At 38.8% G+C, this 21,427-nt stretch overlaps 1 protein-coding gene across 9 annotated transcripts in view; it reads right to left on the bottom strand.

The window, feature by feature from the left end:
• Ih (hyperpolarization activated cyclic nucleotide gated potassium channel Ih) overlaps positions 1 to 21,427 on the bottom strand; it is a 166,123-nt gene that overhangs the window by 85,116 nt on the left and 59,580 nt on the right. For all 9 annotated transcript variants that reach the window (XM_046630182.2, XM_046630208.2, XM_046630198.2 and 6 more), the window contains exon 3: positions 21,086 to 21,169. In XM_046630182.2, coding sequence (XP_046486138.1) covers positions 21,086 to 21,169 — 84 coding nt within the window. The remainder of the gene's footprint in view (positions 1 to 21,085; positions 21,170 to 21,427) is intronic.

The following is a 21,427-nucleotide window of genomic DNA, read 5'->3' as shown; positions in this document are numbered from 1 at the left end:
ACGTTTGTTCCTTAAGAGTGCATGTTGCATGTGAGTTGAAAATCGATCCTTTATGTTCGTTTCAACCCTCCACCCCCGCGACGGATTTATTATGTTGAAAGATTACTTGTTACAAAGTCATTAGAACAGATTATTTTTTTTTTTTTCTACTTTCTAATACCGCTGTTTGCTGATCGGTGCGATATTAAAAAATTCAATATTTAACGATGCCAATGTTTGTAAGAAAAAAAAAAAAATGATGCCTATCGGTAGAATTACAAAAAGTAGTCCTTCGAACAGAATGACAAGTACCTGACAGATTTTTTTACCATTTTAAAACATCTTGAAATGAAAAATCGATATATATATATATATATATATATATATATATATATATACACACACACACACACACACACACACACACACACACACACACACACACACACACACACACACACACACACTCTTGTTTATAATTTTAGTATGATCCCTTTTATTTTTTTTGTTTTTTTTTTTAATCAACAAGAAACAAGCGACACATTTCGTATCCTCAAAATACAACCGAACCAGAGGGATCATTTAGCCACACTGTTCTATGAAAGTACATAAATAAGTTCAACTAGAAAATGAAGAAAAAACTGTCATTGTCCGTCCGAGAATTTTCACGCAATTCAATTCAATTCTGTGCATCGTTAACTCCAAGTGTCGACGAGAGACAAAAAAAAACCGACCTCAATTTCGTTTCGTGGACACAAAAAAACACCCCCCGAAAAAAAAAAAAAAAAATAGAAAATAGAAAAAAGAAATGAAAAAAGAAGTACGTCCAAGGGCAGTCATGGCTCAATGTCACCTGGGTGCAAAAAGGAGTGTCCAGTTGAGCGGACCGGATTATACGGGTATTCTTGTCGCATATATATATATATATATATATGCCTGTTGTATTTCTATTTATACACGTATAAAGAATACGCTTCGCGAAACGACGTAGTAAAACGCCCATTTGGGAACTCCCAGTCGTTAGTAATAAACGATGTTTACGCAGTGCAATGAACGCGACTCGAGTAATGATTTCATAATAATTTCACTTCCAAACTGCCAGGCGATTAAAACGCCACGTTACAGATCCCAAAATTGCGTCTGATTTTTCAAGTTCAATTTAAATGAGGGAGAAAAAATACGAATCATTCGAATTGATCGTGCATATATCGATACATGATCTTCAAATTTCAAATTTCATTGCCTCTATTACACTTCGCTCTGTTTTCGTCGTTTCAAGCAGTTTCACGCAAGTTTTCATTGCCTCGTAAACAATTAGGTACGGTTCAAAGGAACCGCGGCAATTAGACGTTGTACAAAATTTCACGCATGGCTGTGAATGAACGATATCGGAATTCAAAATTTCCGTATATTCCCGGTTGTTTTTTTATTTATTTATTTTTTTTTCCTCAAAACTCCCGTACATTCGTACATAATAATTTCTATGGGGTTTGTGCCTTATCACGATATAATCAATATTGTCGTCATGTAAGACGGTGTAGAAAACTGATGAATTTCAGTGAAGTCAAAAATGTAGAAAATTCAAAAAATAAAAGCGTCACAATGTAGCATTTGAAATACGAGAAAATGTGTTACATAAAATTTCAAAATGTAAAAAGGCGAAGTACAGAAAAGTCAAGAAAATAGGTAAATTATAGAAAATCAGAATATCGAGTATTCAAAATTTCCAGCGATATGACGAAAAAACATTCATTTTCAAAAATTCGTTTTTCAGCGAGTTAATGTAGAAACGACAATTTCAGCACGAATTCCCGGTTGCTGTGGGACATTCTCGTATAATTACCATATTTTAAAGGGTAACTGGAAAATCCCGTATAATTCCCGGTTGCTGGACACCCTGATGAATACTGTCTCTCTCTCTCTCTCTCTCTGTCTCTCTTTCTCTCTCTCTCTGAAACTCTTTACCCTCAGTTTCAATCGCCGCAGGTACATTATAATACGAGCGAGCCAAGCTTTTTGCTTGGTTATCTTTTGCCTCGAACACGATCAATCTCAGCATTTCAAATGTCGCGTGGCTCACATTTCTGACCTTTGAAACAACCGAATTTTCACATGTTTTCCCTATCATCATCTATACACTGGTCGGCCCCAGTGACCGAACACGCAGTACGCGTACTGAGGGGGAAAAAAAAATAAGGGATTGGCTAGAAAAGCAGATGAAAATTTTCGAGTATAAGAACAGGTCGTAAAATCCGAACAACTTGGTGTATCAATCCGAGAGTTCATCGATTCAAAGGTAACGCTGAGAGTCTGGTTAACCGATAGGAGAAATTACACGTGGCGTTTCAGCCACGAGAATCACTCGTAATGCAAACACTGCAAAAAGAAGAAGAACTTCTAAGGAACATTTTTTTATTTCGACCTAACGCCGTTTGACGTTCAAGTTCTGAATTGACAGCAAAAATTGTTCTATCGTAGTCCACACCGGCCACTATTGGTCAATTTTAACGCCATCAACTTTTTCGAGCGAATTTAGCCGGTTGCAGAATTAGCAGGGTTGAAATTCGCTCCGCAACCTCGACTTGTATATTTTTGGGCATCGCGTGGGTGGCAGTCAGGGGTGGAGGCGAGGGATGCCGAGGCTACAGCCCCGCTCTGGTGAAGTCAGATCAATACGGCGTTTCGCCTAGACCGTAGGTATACATGGTCGCCGGAGCCCGTGACCGACCTCATCGTGCTAGGAACTATTGCGTTAAGCCTCAAAGGCTAAGTCAAACATATCCGTAGTACTCCGGGACTGCAGCCCGAGTCCGGAATGACGACGAGGAACTTTGTTATGAAACCCGTTCTCCCTCTGCGTCCCTGTCACGGGTCATTTTCATCCCGAATCATCCTCGCCGAAAATAGTCAAGGACTGAGCGGTAACCGGAACCAAAAATTTCTCTTAGTGCACTTGAAGAAACTATCGGTTTCAATCCGTGTAAGAATTTGTAGAAACGGTTTGACTCGACATGATTTCCGGTGAACTAAATACTCGCGATGACGCGGTCAAGGTGTTGCGATTTTTAATTACAATTGTTGTTCTATCCCGCCTGCAGGGTAAGGTTCGACTTCCAGCTACCGGTGAGAAAGGTGGCGAAAAGCCTGGTGAAAAAGGGAATAAGATGAAGAAGAAAAAAAGAATAAGCCTGGAGAAAGTATTATACAGGGGTTCAACAAATCGATCCCGAGTTCCAAGAGCATGTGCCTTGACTGACAAGTAGCCGGCGCGTTGGAAATTGCCTCGTGTTGCGCGTTCGCTCTAAAGTCGGTACCTACGTCACTGAAGGTTGCTCGAATGGATGAGGAATGATTTAAATATTTGCACGACGAAGGTAAGGTCTGTTGAACAAAAGGGGAAGAAGAAAAGAAATCTTCCGAATTTGGAAAGCATATCGGGCAACACACCGAGCAGTGGTTAAACTGTTACTAAGGGTACTCTGACGACGAGTTAGAAAATTGATCGCGATCGTTGGTAAATTGACCGGTTATGGACAAATCTGAAAGCTTTTGAGAAGAAATTGAACCCTCGGTTCGAAGAGAAAACCATAGACGCAATTGAGTGGATGGCAGGAAACGGAGCGAGAGTATCGATAAGTTCACTCGGGAGGTTTCCTCGGACTGACCCAAGGCGAGAAGAGTGTCACTTAGGATTACGCAACACGGTGTTACTAACACCCTTGTTCACATTTCTCCGTGTGTGTAGTCCAGTTGAAGTAGGTCTGAGTCAAAAATGTTTGGGGCAAGACTGCATTTTGGAGTACAGGGGTCTTCGACCTTCAGAAACTCAAATCTTGAAGTCATTTTTGAATTGCATAGCCGGAGTTTCGAGAGATCAGCAAAATTTGACCATTTTTTGAGTTTTCGTCAAAAACTGTTATCGATAGGTGAAAAATGACTTGACCATCGTGTAGAGCGGAAAATTTTACATCGATTTACGTCCTCGTACGTCGGAAACGAAGTCGGGTTAACATATTGAAGAAAAAAAGAAATTCTACTTATCGACATCATTTGGGGAGTTTTTAGTGAAATAATTTCTTTATGCTTAATCTGTTAATCTGATTCCGTTTCCGACATATGAGAACATAATTCGATGCGGAATTTTGCGCTCTACAAGATGGTCAAGTCATTTTTCATCTATCGATAGAAGTTTCGTGAGTAAAACCCAAGAAACGTCCAATTTTTGCGATTTTCTCAAAACGCCGGCTATGCAGCTCAAAAATGACGTCAAATTTGGATTCCTGGAGATTGAAAACCCCTGTACACAAAAATCCAACCATATGCTGAGTACTTTTAATTCGGACTTACTTCGACTGGACTAGGTATGTAATAATCTGTGTAGCGTGACCAATCGATGGTGAATTTATAACCACCGTCGCGGCTGGTTCGTGGAGAGAAAAACGTCTATGAACATTGACACTGAAATCGCGGACCGTGCTAAGCTACACTGACACTGTATTATTAATTTACCCAACATCTCGGACCCCGGCTGTATACAAGCTTCTGACCATAACACTGACCATAACACTGACCACAGCTCGTAAAGCGTTCTCTGTTCAGCCAAGTTAACGATTGTTAACCGATTGTAGTCGCCACGTCACCTCGATGGCCATAAAGTAGAAATTACGAGCAACGCCAAGCCGTTACACACGTTCAGCAAACTGCTGCTCAATGGATTCTTATTTCACTTTTGATCCCATGACGAAGAGGCGAATCGAGTATTCCGTGACACTTTCAAGTCGAGTTTATCGTTTCGTCGACCGAGTTCCGGCTGGAATACGATCTGAAATTTGAACGGTTAAAACAGCCGCCTCATTCATCATACCGCGGACGTTTAAAACAGCTTCAATTTTCCTCGTTAAGAGAACGAAGAAGATCCACCTCGCAAGAAGGCTCTCTAAATTCTTAGTAAAACGACGGAGATGAACCGACCCTCGAAAATATCCGTTCCACCAAGTAATTCGTGAATTTTTCCTAAAATTCCTCCCTCAACGAGTGTTAAATTCACAGTTTCGAAAATATCGTTAAACCAGCTGATCTTGAAAGTTTAAATTGTCTTCAAAAGATGCTCGCGTGGTTCGTTGAACAATTGGACCTTGGTGCAGTTAAATTATCTCAAACAGTTCGTTTGACGTCTTGTAAACGTAAAAATTGGTACGAAGTGTTTACCAATTTCCAAACGAGTCGCACAATATACGGTATACACGTGATGAAATTGAATGAATTTGAGGGATGGAACCCGAGGGATTCGATTGTTCGAGTGGTTGGCGGGCCACTCGAGGACCGATAATATATTACCTCAACCTATCGTTGAACGAGCGAAGAACAGAAAAAAAAAAAAACAAAAGGCCGAGGTATTTATTCGAAGGGACTTCGCACAGCGAAAATGAAAACGTGTCAACGCGCCAGGTCAGCATGTGTTGTATAAATTAATTACAGAGCCCCGTGTTTAACGAAAGTTTCAATTGTAGTGCAGGCGAGGGACAAACCGTATGACAGAAAGGTAACGACTGCGGGTCGTGTGTCGATATCGATTCGCATCAGCTGGTATAACCCGCAATTCCCGGCGCATCACGTGCTCCTGTTTCATCCACCTTACACTCTCTCTCTCTCTCTCTCTCTTTCTCTCTCTCTCTCTCTCTCTCTCTCTCTCTCTCTCTCTCTCTCTCTCTCTCTCTCTCTCTCTCTCTCTGTGATCCACCCTCACCCGCGAAGGTATCGAACCACGAAGAGTACCAACGTTCGTACTGGAAGTTCCGATGCGATTGAAGTTAGTAAGACAAAAAAAAAAAAAAGAATTTTCACTTCGCGCCATTGGAATTGGTCTGAAATTAAGTAGATCCACGGTGAATCGAACATAAAGATGTCTTTCAACGGCTAAATCGTTGGAAGTCGTTCTAAAATTGCGATGTAATGAATTTCTCGCTGACGTTTCGTGACGTTAACGTTGCCTACTTCAACCTTGTAAGTTCCGCACCTTCGTGTCTCGCGAAAGTAAGGACATTGCAGATTGAAGCGAAATTTTTATACGTCGCTGTTTCAGTTTTATTATCCGTTAAAAAAGCTGCACCCACTGTCGCCACTGTGTAAATATTGTACGGCTGCAATGCACCTGTCACAACCTTCAGATTTGTCCTCAACCTTGATTTACGACGACTTGCAACAAGACTTGACGGTTTTCACAGAGTTTGAAAGAGATTCACGCCGATCGCGACACGTGATAATTATTGGACACCTTCAATTCGATCACATATTATTGATATGGTATGTCGGTGAAAAGCGCCATGTTGGATTTCGGGAGAGGAAGTGAAGGGGGGAGCTTATTGTTCGCGTGGAATTTCGATGTAGAAAACGTTGGGCAAACTTTTTTTTTTTCTATTTCCTTTTTCTTTCGTTGCCGGGCAATAAAAAATTGTGAAGCAAAAGCTCAAGTGCGCGGTTTGCGGGATAATATACAACCCTGAAAGCAACGGACAGCCTGCGGCGGAGAGTGAAAAAAGCTCTATATTTAAACTTCTGCGATAAACGGAAGATAGCTGAAGTAGAAAAAAAGCAAAAGCAATAGTCTTACATGCAGGGGCGGAGGGGGGGGGGGGGGGGGGGGGGGGGATGTTTTTTGACGAGATTTTCAGTGCTTGTAGGTGCATTGGCGTGTCATGGTGTCGCTTTGCTTTTATGGGACTGGAGAAATATTAGGTTCGTAACGAATTACACAGGTCTGCGGAAAATTTTTAATTTTTTTTTTTTCAGCCGCATGGAATGTTTTCGGTATATGTAAATTTTTCGAATGCGCTGAATCCAAAAACTGACTTCCGTTTCCCTTCATCGCGTACAGTATTCTTGCAAGATACAAGGTGTTTGTATAAAGAAGCATAACAATAATGGAAAAAACCACCATTTTATTACAGTGAACTAAACAATATTTCTTGTAAAATTGAACAATCAATTTCCTTATGAAATGTTTCCAACATTCCGTGTTCAATCTTTTCGCCTATGAAACCTTTTCTTTTCATCTCTTTGATACGACTTCGAACACTCTTCCGTTTTTCATTTTCTGTTTCCCTGTTTGTACTTATTCTCGAGTCTCGCTCTAATATATTTTGAAAATAAGTAAGAAATTACTTTTGCATAAAATTTTTAGAATCAAGAATAGGATATCAGATTTCGAATTAAACGGGAGTCACGTTTCAAATGAAACTACAAACACGAGTTCGAGAAAAAACCTGATCTGATGGAACTTTTTGAGTATTTTTCCCCGTTTTCAGCGAGTGAATATCTATAAGGAACGGTATAAAAAAATCTGTGCAGTTTGTTTTTTTTTTTTTTTTTTTTTTTTTTTGCAGACCCGTGTTATTTCTGCACCGGGTTTGAGGCACGATTGCCACAGAATTATGATGTTCAACATAACGTATCTATTGGGAATCGATGTTATCGATTACTTACTTGCCGCAATACACAGAGGTAAATTTTTACGGGTCATCGACCCTACCGGCAATCATTACTGTCCCATACAGTGACATAAAAAATTCTATCATCATTCGATTGAAAGGTAATTTATGTTACGATCGTGTGGCTAATTTTACGCTCCTTGATGTTTCATCGCAGGGTTCGGCTTCATTTTTTACTTTCATTAAAGCACACTGCGAGCAACGACGACTAGATGCGCATAACAATAAAATAAATTCGTCAACAAACGACGATACGAATGGAAATAAAAATATATTATATTGTATACACGATATAAATGCATAGCGGGGAACATCAAACATCGAATGCATATTTGAGTAATACATTTTATTGCAATGACAATTGTTATTGGTGTGCGGTATGAAAAACGGGATGCACCAAACACTTCGACGATCATGTAAAACATCCACGTCTCATCGTATAATTTAATTCAATAATTATTCGTATTCCGTTGTACGTTTTTCAAAATCATCACAAATCGCGTCAATTAATTAACACCCGATTATTATTATACACAGCTCTAATATGCATGTAATTAGTAACTATACGAAGCGGAAAATATTTAAGCTCAATACAAAAGCGTTTGGTGCACGCGTATCAACGGTGTAAAAAAATATATGGATTCGTACATACGTTTACATGTAATACGTAATTATTTTTTAGCCAAAAAATACGACAAGCTGTACACGCAACTGGATTGTGTTTTTAACGTTTAAAACTCCAGACACGCCGCTGACAAAGGTGACCGTATTAAAAATTGTCGATACACGCAATAATTAATGAAAATTGTTAAATCACAAGAATAATACGATAATTTCAAAGAAATATTATGAAAATTCAATGATCGTAATCGGAATGGAAAAAGATGCAAAGTATACTATAATGGAATCGGAAATTTCGCTGCACGGTCACGCTTGTTCAACGGTATTTTAGAAATATCGAATATTTATTTATTCATTCATTCGTTTGTTTGTTATCCATACATTAGAGGGTTGTTCTCCTGGTTGGTGGTGGGTTGAGAGGAAGCCGAGCGCCGTGAACGCCGCAGCACCCAACTGGCGAATCCATATTTCGTCATGACGATGCCTTTCCTATAAAATCCGAGTCAACGAAAATGCCCCGCCATTAACGATGAAGAAATTTAATTTATTTATTTATTCATTCATTTATTTATCTCGTATTATTATTTCATTTTTACTTTCACAAATGGCCGACGTGCAGTAACGACGACTCGGAATCTTTCATCGAGTCGCGACTGGGAAGAAAACGTATGTTATCGTAATTTCACCGCTCCAATTCTTATCGTTGATATGAAACAGAATCGCAATACGATTCGCAGTAAAAATAAAAAGTCAATGTATATATATATATATGTATATATTTTTTTATTTTTGCTCTTCCATTTTTTTTCTAAGTATTCGTCATTTTTTAATTCGTTGGATCAACCGTTTAAAAAGTTGCTTATCATTCGTCGAGTTTTGTTAATACATTTCCGAAGTATTGAACGAAATGACATTGTTTTTTGTTTGTTTGTTTTCTCTTGTACCTTTTTTACTCACAACTTTACCAAAACGTAAATTTATTATATTACTATTGTTATTGTTATTATTATTGCTGTTATTTCTTGTTCAAACTTAACACACGTCACGGTTTCGTTGTACGAGAAGATAACACTTACGATTTATTCATCTTTACACCAGCTTTTAAGGAATTATTATTATTCAATTCGATCAGGGTATATATTAATAATATTATTCAAAAGCACTATTTATTGGATAAATTTTGTGTACTGTATATTGTAATTAGAATTCTTTTACAAGTATAATTTGATATGACGCGGAGCTTCGTTGATAGAAAAAGCTTGACATGTGTATATTGTGTGTACAAGATTGTTTCAATTTTGCGTAAACGTCGTTCAACAACTTACGACGGTTAGACACACGAGGAAGGTTTTGCTATTACAATTTTACTTCTTTGCGCGTGCGTTAAAAAGCAAATCATCCACCTACGGCTTTTATAGCAAAAATATGAAAGTTGATATACGCGAAGATGTTTTTCTTCAATTGTAATTTGAAAAAATAAACTTCAATTCAACGTTTTCGTTCCTTGTCAAGAACCAATTTTATAAAACTTATTTCATGACTTTGTCATTTCTCGTTCAGGTAGATGTAATTTTTTTTTTTTCTTTTTTGTTCTTTTTTCTTTGGTTGATATATATTGGATTTTTTTTTTTTTGTTTTTTCTCCTGGGAGGAAGGGTTGTTTCTTTTCTTTTAACTTGCGAGTATTAAAAATTTCGTAAAGTTAAAAAAGCGATAGTTATTTCTTATCTATACAATTAAATGTAACACAAGCGCACAGCCGACAATTTACGTATTATAGGTACATTACACAATAGAATATTATCACTGATTTCGTTGAAACTTTTCACCTGTTGTTAAAACACGCAGGGGAATTATTCTAACACCGTTATTACAATTGTCAAACATCGATTGAGGGGAAAAGAACCAGTCGTTTATTTAACAACTCTACGGACAATAGACGAAATACTTTCTTGATTTACCGTTACAACGCGAACAACACAGGACTAAAGTTTGATATGTCTCTCCGAGGGTTTGCGACGTACGGTTTAAGCGTCCCGTCGTCAAGGCACCGCGCTTGCGCACAAATGTAGGGCCTTAAAAATTCACCAATCGGCAAATAAATCTCAGCAATTACAATTACGCGAGCCATTTTACAAAGGCCATGCCTGCATGTGATCCCGGCGAATCTGACGTTTTTTTTTTTTTTTTTTATTTCACCGACGGTTGAAACCGCGGCACGCGAAACGTCGCATCCATCCTCCTCCTTCCCCCCCCCCCGCCCTCCACCTCTCCGCCCCCTCTTCTTCTTACATACCGCTCACTTTTCTTTAATCGCGAACGCCTCGCTGTTTTGCTTTTTTTCTTTCAACCGACACTCCAATAGCGGTTCTACAACCCGTCGAGTATTCCCTCATTTTTAAATAAATTTTTTTGAAAGCCTCGTTTACGGGTCGTCGGCAGAATTTAACGAGCATTCGGCTGTGAAAAATACTAGCTTTAACAAAGTGCACGATTTAGTTGCCATTTTATCGTACTTCGACTTTACACTTGTATATTTTATTTACTTTATCCATTTTATTACAAATAGAAACCACCTTCGCCGCGGTTGCGTTAGTTTTAGTTTGTTTTTTTTTTTCAATTTATTATTTTTCACGCGTATCAACAACAACCGTAACAACGATGATTGTGAAAACAACGATAACGGTATGGATAATTTTGACAAGACCCGCGTGTCGACGAAAATAAAAATAAAAATAAAAAATAAAAAAAAAAAATAAACCCGGCTTCGAAACGGCGCAATCAGTAAAGAATCGTACAAATACAGGTATATCCTATCCTATATAAAATACAACAGACTTTGGCGTGCGATATCGAATCAGTTGAACGCCTGCGCATTGAAGGCGGTGTAATTTCCGAGTGATGAAAAGGTGGTCGTAATGTTGGAAATATTGAATGAAAAGAGATTTTTTCACAGGTTATTTTTCGCACAGACGTTCGGTTAAATTCTACGAAACTTGAAAGCGCGATTTTGAAATACTAAAAGCACCGTGAAACTTTATCGGGACGATCGATCCTCCGGCCTCCGGGTATGACGTTATTTTCTTTGTGTGTTATTTCTCGTGTCAAGGTTAAATTTAAAGCAATCATTTAACGAGGATGGTGTTTAAGCTTATTTTCAACGCACGTCCTTCTCTTCACTGATCGACGATTTCCGGTCTAGGGTCGAAACTTTTTTATACACACGTTGCATGTATACATCTCGGAGCGTATTTCTTCACCCTTCCCCAGCTTTACGTTCGCAATATCGGCGCACCTCGAGCTTCGAAAGCTCCGTCGATACGCGGCGCCACCGAACGGCGATCCTAGCTCCAAGTAACAGGAACTATATTGCACAGAACTGCGCTAGCGCCGCGAAGAGTCGCCCGAGACTTTCGCTTTTCAATTTTCCACATTACTTGTGCGAAGAACGGCGCCGAAATTGCAACGAGAAATTCTCTTCGTTAATAGTAGAGCTATCAATCTTAAAGAGACGTTATATTCGCAAGTTTTTTTGATTTTTACGAATCTATGATAAACGCATTTCTCGTATTTGAACCCATCAAACCTGCAATTTTTTTTTTTTTTTTTTTTCTCACCGAGTGTGATTTTTCGATACAAAAAGATTTCACCACCGTATTACAATCATTACATAATTATTTTCTATTGATCCAACACACGATTATTGAATTCATCCTGTACATTGAAAATGTTTACTCCTTGACTGAATATTGCAACTTCCGGTATACTGAGATTGCAGTTTTCTTCAAACGCGTCCAAATAATGGAAGAAAAATTGTTTCGCTTGGACTAAACCGCTCTTTAAGTCGGTTTTCCTGTTTCCCTCTTGTTTTTTTTTCATTCTTTCTGTCTTACTCTTTATATATCGTTTTCTTCAATTATCGTACCGTTGCGAGGAGGATTATTCAATTGAAGCACCTGCAAGGATGCGGGAAATAGAATAACGAACAAGCAATTTGCGCGAAGGAACAAATTGTACAATTTGACTTGATTGGAACTGCTACAAAGCTGTATATAATGGAGTTGATCATACTTGGATATGTGGCCGCAAGTTGTCGAAAAAAAGTATCCTTTTAGGAGAACTTTCAATATATTGCAAAAACCTGCCGAGTCTTGTATGGAAACGATTTTTCAATTTGTTTTTTATCCAAATACGATTTCGTAACGAGTTTGAAAATGTCCGAACTGTTTTCGAAATCAATGACGTTCACGGTTCATCAGAAACGAGAAATAAAAATTGAAAAAAATATTCGAATGATTAAAAATAGGAAAAACAATATGCCTTATCGCGCACTTGTCATTCGAAGAAAATCCATTTCGAATGACATTGTACAAATGTTAGAATTCAAGCTGTAGATAGCTGTCAAATAATTCTATAGAAACCAATGTATAAGCTCTTTGATAATCAATATTATTGAATTATCGTCACTGCATAATTTACCGCGTCGCATCGAAGTATTAAAAAGTGACTGTCGCATGTGAAGAGGAAAAAATAATATCATTGAACGTTAAATTAAGTATAATACAGAATATAAGAATTTTTCTTTTTTTTTCACCCTCTCCGTATATTATACATAATGAATTTTCTGTGATAATACAGACGTATTTACGATACTCGTAGAGTTGGACTGTTTTCAGTTGATATTCGAATTAAATTCAAACTCTAGGCAATATAGCGTGAAAGATGAAGAAATAAATTGAATAACTTTTCGCGACATTCCATCTTCTTCGCGGATGATTGCGACATCTAAATAATGATATAATGATAATGCGCCTAAGTTCGCCGGTGATATTAGAACCATGAAGCAGGCCCACCATTAACCTTTGGATGGTACGAAGGTTGGCGGTGACATCCCTCAACTCGATACGAATAGTACCTCTGTATGCGTGTACGAGGAGCAGTATATAGGAGCGATAGACGCAATATAACCGAGGGGCTTAATGCGGTGGATGGTTGTTTTCTTATTAATTGGAGGGTATAAAGTCAATGGCGGAGCTGGCTGGCTGGCTGGGGGGGGGGGGGGGGGGGGCGACAACTCGATTTCTTGGGGGGAGAGAAGATGGAAGAAGGGGTTGATGGGGATTCCACGATTACACGAGATATAGGGAAACTTTGCCCGCGAGACACGGAGCTGGGAGAGTAACTCCCTCAGTATTCTATAGACCTCCTCCTCAGATTCATCGACGTCATTCAACCTCCACCTCTTCCAAGGTACACTGAGAAAACTTTCATTTATTGCGGTAAGTAGAAAAATTGAGTGAAACAGGTATCGGTGAAAAAACTGTTTGAATATTGTTGGAAGTACGAAAAACGAGCTACGCCTAACCATTTTGATTATTGCAACGCAAAATCAGTTTCTGAGGTTTACTCTACTTTTTTAGTTAAACAAGGCTTTGACGTCAATTTATTCTTGCACGAGCATTAAATTTTCGCAACGGTTGCAAGAAAATATAGTAGAAGTGATCGTAATGAGAAAGAATAGTAACGGATACTAGAAAACTAATTTTCATTTTCTACCTAGAACTATATTTTTCGATTGTGGTAAGAAATGAAAATAGTTAAGGACCGAGCGGTCACCGGAACTAAAAATTTCTCTCAGTGTAGATATGTGCGATCAGCAAGTTTCTATAATTATATATATCATACCTACGTCGCAAATCGTTTACTGCAATTTATTATTTCGATACGTGGTGCGAGCTTATTTCTTGGCAAATGCCGATGATGGACGAGAATTTGAAAACCGTTCACTTTTTCTTTTTCCCTTTCTTCTTCTACCAATTATTATCGAGTCGAGACGGTATCATAAGCGATTAACGATCTGCGTTGAACGAGTCTCGAATAAAGAATAGAAAAATTCTAAGACGGTAGTGATTCGCAAACGTTTGATAGGAAAAAAAATAACGTGGAAATTTCGCTCGGTTTGATTCCGCAATCTTTGTTTTACACGCCAAGCTTGAAAAACGCGAAAAGCAAACATGTTCATTGCGGTGTGTGAGAAAAAAGAAAATTCCCCTGGAAACGGGTTGAAGAGTTTCATTTAGGTATAAAAATTCACTTGTTAAAATTTGAGCTCTTAATATTAACATTAAGAGGTTGCGCATCGCACTTTTCTATTTTCCATAAGAATAACACGGGAAAAATCGTTTTTGCTCCTTCTGATCTTTGTAACTAGCTAACGATGCGTCGTACAGAAAATTAACAGACACATTTTTCTATGGAATTAAACGCTCTACAAAAAGGGTTTGTGTTTATTTTATGATAAATCTTATGATTACAAACTTTTTTTGTAGAACGTTCAATTCTTTACAAAAATATGTCTGTGATTTTCATGTACAACGCGTCGTTGGCTAGTTATAAAAATAAGAAGGAGCCAAAAAAGATTTTTTCCGCGTGGTTCGCATGGAAAATAAAAAAGTGTCATCCCCAGTATCTCAATATTAATAATAAGAGTTCAAATCTTATCGAGCGTACTCTTATACCTAAATGAAACTTTTGAACCTGTTTCCTGAGAATGTTCTTTACTTTTTTTATTTATTTCTTTTTTATACACCCCACTGTACATATGGACCGACGAAACGTATCGTGAATAATTTTATACACTCCACAAATGTGTGCGCATAGCATGGAATAGACAGAGTCGCTGGGTCGTCGTCTTACACGGGGGAATTCAAACCACGCGACGAGCTAAAAAGAAAATAAGTAAGCGAACAGGGGAAACAAAACAGAATGAACAAAAGGACGAGCAAATTGAATACATAAATTTGAATACGACTGCTGTGCATGTATATGTATAAACTATACCAGCAGGAAATGGAGAAGAATGTGATCTTGGTTCGATACGTTCTTGTGCATATACAGTATAAGCTATGAACAAACGAATATCCGTGATGCGAAAGAGTTTAGATGGCGATCCACGATTCAGTGGTAATCGGAAAAAAGCCCAAGATTGGAAAATATAGGGTGTCGAGAAAGCGAAAGAAGAAAAACGTAAGACACGGCTCGTTGTTACCTCGCCGCATAGTCGAAATGAGGAAAAATTTCGAATCATCGAAACATGTTCGTTATCACGATGTTAAAGTTGGCACAACTTTAGTGCGATATAAAAGACGCGTGGGAAATAAGTGCAATGTATTCATTCACCGTGATCGTGAAATATTCACGATATAAGAAATGAACGGATCATAAAATATATTTGTTGTTCGATTTTGCTGGCAATAACATCTTTAATAACTATAAAAAGATTGAATCATACATATCCGTAAAATAGATTTTGTTTCATCAACTTCGTGAAGTTTCAGCTGATTGTTTTGAAATTTGCAAAATTTCGAGGTTACAGGGTGTTTTAGCCATTGACAAGAGTAACCGTGGTTTTTTCCTTCGAAGAGGTTCGATTTGCGAGAAAATGCAGGCAAGCAAAAAGCAAATCAGCCAATTCCTCGTCAGTGGTGACGGAGTTTAGAGGGGCGGACATATCGCGCCTTGAATCAGTGGTAAAAGACAGCGAAGGTCAGGCGTGAGGGTTAACGCCCACTTGATCGCGCTCTCCGAATACATATGTGTGCGTGTGTGTGTGTGTGTGTGTAAGGTAGATCCATCCATTCCGCAAACAACGAAATGTGAGAAGACGCTGTGCTTTGCCATGCATAAATTTACGTAATTCGCTCGGGCAATTCTCAGACCATATGACAATGCTACAAAGTTAAAAATAGGGTGGGAGTCGAAAAGTAGAACAGTTACGTAATGGAAGGGTTAAAATATCCAAGAATTTTCAACTACGTGAAGATGTAATTGATAGAAAAATCGACAAGTCAACATCTGGAATTAGAAATTTGAAAGTTAGAAAATTTAGAAAACCGAAAAACGAGTCTGTGTGCAGACTGAAATTTTCAAAGTATAAAATGGCAATACGTAGAATGTAGAAAGGTCGAAATATAATATGTATAAGGGTTGAAACATAAAAAGCCAAAAGAAAGAGGGTTGTCAGAATTTTCATATTCTTTCACACCTATTTTAACCTTATTTCAACCATTCAACGTGTCGGCTTTATAAACACTTTTAATCCTGAACGTTTGGATGTTTTTATTTTTAAAAATGATTTTGAATTGTCTATTAATGTCATGAAATTCAAAGTTTCACGAACATTATCAGCATTTGGTTAAATTAGACCTGCACTTTATGACTATTTGATTACGTAGCCGTTTCACTTTCAGACCTCCAAACTAGCATTGAAATAGAAAATCCGATTGAAAAGAAAAACGAGAAAAAAAAACCAATTTTCCACTATAAAGATACCGTGCAAATGTTCTAAATCAAAAACCAAACATACGTTATTGTCGTCAGTGGTTCACGAACAGCTTGACGTATGATTAATCCCCAAGCCGCGATGATCCACTGTTATAGGTGCGCAACTGGATCAGCCATATTACGATGCATGAATTATACGCATAATCGGGTTGACGCGAGAGTGCAGAATACGTAGCTCGAGGGTGCCGCAACACCTTGTGCGGCACATAACGCCATTACTCACAAGAGGTGTAAGGCAATCCAGTAACGCGACGAGCTTGCAGGCACAACCAGCACCTTCGTCCCGGTCAAGATGATCAATTAAGTGAACACCGAACAACGTGTTCAGCAGGATAGTTGAGAGGAGCCGAAACATAGCGATTCACGACGTGAGCTATTTGCAGAATGAAGAAAAACGAACACAAAGAGAGAGAGAGAAAAAAAAAAAAAAGGTTCCGATTGATTCAACCATTGATCAAAACACGGCCAAGGGATCATTTCTGCGAGGATTCTTTAGGACCTTGATGATGTTTGGAGGGAAGAAGGGGACGCCGTTTGTCGTGGGGTAGCAGATTTCGCATGGCGACTAGGTACCTGCCTGGAATATTTTGTCGAAAGTCTAAAAAGGACGGTATTACGCTCCTCTCGATCCCAAGGGAGTTTTGCTTCCAACGAAGCTTCATCCCGGGCAACACAAAGGTCCTGAATTTGGTCCTACAGAATCGGTGGAATTCAAAGGCTGAGGGTGGAAAGAGCGAAGGTACTGTGACCTTAGCGCCGGTTGGTCGATGGCTCGAAATAGACAGGGCCCCACGTCGAGGAGCATATCTGATACCAATTGGATTTATTTATAAATCCCCCCGTCGCGTCGTGCGCCGCGATAGGACATCGCGTCGGTCAACGGGTGCGGAAAAAGGGACCTTCCTTGCACAGTGTATTATCGTCCTGGCGGGATTTTATACGAACATTCCGTGAAGAGCGTGCAAGGGGACCACATCCAGGCATCGACAATTTGGATGGAATTTTAAAGGATTCTGGACGAGATCCTGAATTACCATAATCGTAACAGATGCACGGAAACGATTACAACAGGCATAGTCGGTTGTCTAAAGTTTCTTATTTCTCCACAGCAGCTTGGATCGGTTAGAATTTTGACGGTTTAACGTGGATTGAACATCCTTGAGTATCGAAATATGTATAAACTAATTTCCAAAATATGATGAAATGAAATTTTGTAGAATAAGTTCGAGCGATAAGACTGATCGAAATGGAAGGTTCCTATTTGATCCGACTCTACAAACATCCGCAATATTTTTTCCCCGCATACATATAACGTACCTATTACGTGTATACTTTTACCTGTATAATGCGAGTGAGTACCTGATACACGCAAAGGCTTTTCAGGCCAGTCGGGTGGAAGCCACCCTCCCAACAAAAAAAAAACAAAAAACACAAAAATCAGTTCATTCCCATCTGGTCCGAAGGAAGTATTCCGATCCATTTTCATTCATTGCTAATGCAGAGAAGAGGCAGCGATATAGTTAGGGATCGTTTTCAAATTGGCCGGAAGCCCAATGGAACGTTGAATCAATAAAATTAGAGGTACGTCCAATGGCTGGGTATGTGGAGACATGCACACGCGGATATATAAACAGGGTGTACCGACACAAGAAGCCTAACCCATTTTGTACCCGGTAGGGTTGAACCTTCGAAAGCTTGGGCAAACGTCTGTACCTGTAGTAGAGTTCGTACGGTAAATACAATCTATGCCTAGGTACACTGAGAAAAACTTCATTTGTTACAGTAACTAGAAAAATTCAGTAAAACAAGTATCGTTAAAAAAACTGTTCGAATATTGTTGGAATTGCGAAAAACGAGGTACGCGTAAAAATTTCTCTCAGTGTATAACCCCGTACGGAATCAGACAGCGAAAACACTCTGCAAACAAGCCGGCTCGACATCGATACGACTCATTCTCGACCCTTGGCGCCCACCCGCTCCTTTGCATACCTTCGTTACACACACGACGGCAACGTCTCCACGTGTCCGAGTAACTACTGTATGTTCCAAGACGCGTCTCAAGGACTCGGCACTTTGACCAACGACACTTTTGGTTCGTGATTGGATCGAACGGTTGGAAGGTGAATTAGGAGATGCCGTTGACAGGGAATCGACTGGGAGTTGGTGGATGATGGAAAAAATAGACAGCTGGGTCGAAGACTAAGGGATTTAGATTCGAAATCTCGAACCAATCGGACGAGTTTCACCGACATTGGTTCATCCGTTTTCAAGTTACTGTCAGGCAAAAAAGGAGAAAGATGATTTTTGGAAGATGACTCGAGAACAGCTGAAATCTAATAAGCATTAAAAATGAAAATCCGTTGGTTTTAATATCGGAAAAATTGATTACTCAGTGAAACGTCGATCTAAAAACGGTCGGAATTGATTCCTTGGACATAAAAGCGTAAAGATCTATTCCATTGATGAATCTACTCTTCATTCCCGAGTTGATTTCGCCAACTTCTCGATTCTGAATATCACAAAGAAGGCAAAATTTAAAAAACTCAATTTGGGCAGTGTGAAAAATTCACACCGAGCTACGACAATGAGTCGCTTAGGTCCCAAAGCGAATCGGAGTGGATACAAGCCCAGAAACCTGATGCGATATGCAATATAAAAGGGCTTTTTAACAAGCCCTACCACCCGACGCATACGTAACGTTACACCGGGACGTAAACTTAAACGCGTGGTGCTTATACATTATATATACACGTATATATACGTTCCAGGAGTTGGGAGTAAGGGCAAAACGCCCCCGCACTGAACCAACAATAACCGGCCAATTTTACGCACAAGTTATTTTGTTCAAGTATTCCCGCGGTGAGCCGCAAACCCCAACAGCGATCCTTATGAGCATGGTCAGACAGTCGGAGTACAAAACAGTCTGTGTCTGCCCACGAGGTAAGCCAATATTGTTCCACCATCTCCGAGTTTAAGAAAAAAAAAAAAAAGTTTCTGGATAAAGTAGAATACTACATTCTATTCCGTGAATTATTATTGACTTTTTCTTATTCCGAAAGGAGAAGAGAAAAAGGAGAAAAAGAAAAAAAAAAAAAGGAAAGAACACAGTGTATAACTTGTAGTTTTATCCAGAAAAATACGGCGCAAATTCTTCCGATATAGATATACGGGATTCAGAAATTGGTGCTTGAATGAAGAAAAATTATTAGACGAAAGAAGGTAAAAAATTCTGATAAATAACCTCGAGGTGTAATTTATTACCGCACCCGAGGAAACCACATTTTCTCTCTCTCTCTCTCTCTCCCTCTCTCACTCACTTCCTCGTGCTCTGTAGTGAACCAAAAAAAAAAAGAGTAAAAATAAAACATTAAGATTAAGATTTATTTTTCTCCACTTTCTTTTGATGCGATTATATCGTGTTTTGGATGCTATGTTTGCACGGATTAATTTCTGTTCGTTTGTAAAAATATCCAATTAACAGCTTATATCCGTTGTAAATAAATCATTTACACCAGTTTAATTATTACATTACTAAAGCTCGCAGGTATTATCAAGCATTATCAAATCTGTTCCGCGTTTCGGTATCATGGAATAATAATAGCGTGTGAGAAAATCGATTCGCGCATACTTAATTTGAATTCACCCGATTATTAATAAATAAATAATTGAGGGTGAATTTATACCACGAAATTGCAAAGACCCCTGACAACGAAACTGCGAATAATAAGCTTTGAAACGAGAATTGTAATAATTTTCGCGCAGAGTTAGCGCTGATTTTGCGACAAGAAATTCGCTCAGATTTGAGTTGTCCCAAGCGTGTCTGATATCCCCGTAAATCGATTTTTCATTCCCTCCCTCTGAACTCTCATGGCGTGGGTGTCACGTGCTGAGAATCCAGTTCTGCCATATTGCCTGCAGAGATAAAGAGAGAGAAAGAGAGAGTGAGAGAAAGAGAGAGAGGTGGAGGAAATCGTTCGACCAAGAAGCTCCGTGCTTTCGACTACTGGCGGTCCCTGGTGGTGAGTTAGCCAACGTTTTCGAGCTTTCTAGTAGCTTGCAAGCTCGGACGACGGCGCCATCTTTCAGAATGGCGTTTAACTATCTATTGATCAAATCCACGTGGCGGGAAATTCGATAACTTTTAACGTCGGCTTTAACTCGTGAGAAAGAAAAAATCAGGCTTCGACGATGGGGAAGATATTCTACGCTTTTCTTCTGGAATACGGTGAAGCTCGTACAACGAATTGAATCGTTGATTATTAACTGATTCCCCTCTTTTTTTTCTTAAACAGCTGAATTCGAAACTAAGATGTTCAGATTTGATCTGTCGGCTCAGAGTACAGGTATTATGCTAATCCTATCACGATCTCATGAATTGATATCAATTCATAAGCCACAGGTGGCTCTCAGATTATCATACTTGATTTGGAAATTAAACCCAAAGTTCTGAAACGCGATTTCAAGAAACTTTGCTAAAATCGAACTTAGATGGCAACGGAATCGCAATGAACTGTAATTTTTTTTTTTTTTTTTATTGTGACAAATCGATATTTAACTAGTACGAATGTACGGCGATCAATCGGATCGATATCGTTGAGTAATGATAAATGATGACGTGTGACGTGTATATTGTATAATAAAGTGTGGGTAACTTACAAAGAAAATGGCCATGACGTGTCAAGTTCCTGAGACTGGATTTTCTCATGCTTTTCTGCATGTGGATTCTCAATTCCGTGGCAACTGTGAGGGAAAAAAGATAAACACAAATCAAACGTTAAATCGATCTAAATATCTCAATGACAATTAACGACCAATTCATCGGAAAATCGAACCAAGCTTATAATCGGAAATTTTTCTCTCGTGTTTAAATGAAAATTTTGCAAATAAACAGACCTCGTTTCATCAGCAAGAGGTATAAAAATGGATGAACAATCGCACGAGTATGTGAATAAAAAAAAAAAAAAAAAAAAAACGAAAAAAATGCGATGAAACTGTCGT

Source organism: Neodiprion pinetum, chromosome 1 (assembly GCF_021155775.2).
Source record: "Neodiprion pinetum isolate iyNeoPine1 chromosome 1, iyNeoPine1.2, whole genome shotgun sequence".
Lineage (NCBI taxonomy): Eukaryota > Metazoa > Arthropoda > Insecta > Hymenoptera > Diprionidae > Neodiprion > Neodiprion pinetum.
This window is presented reverse-complemented; position numbering and strand designations above follow the sequence as displayed.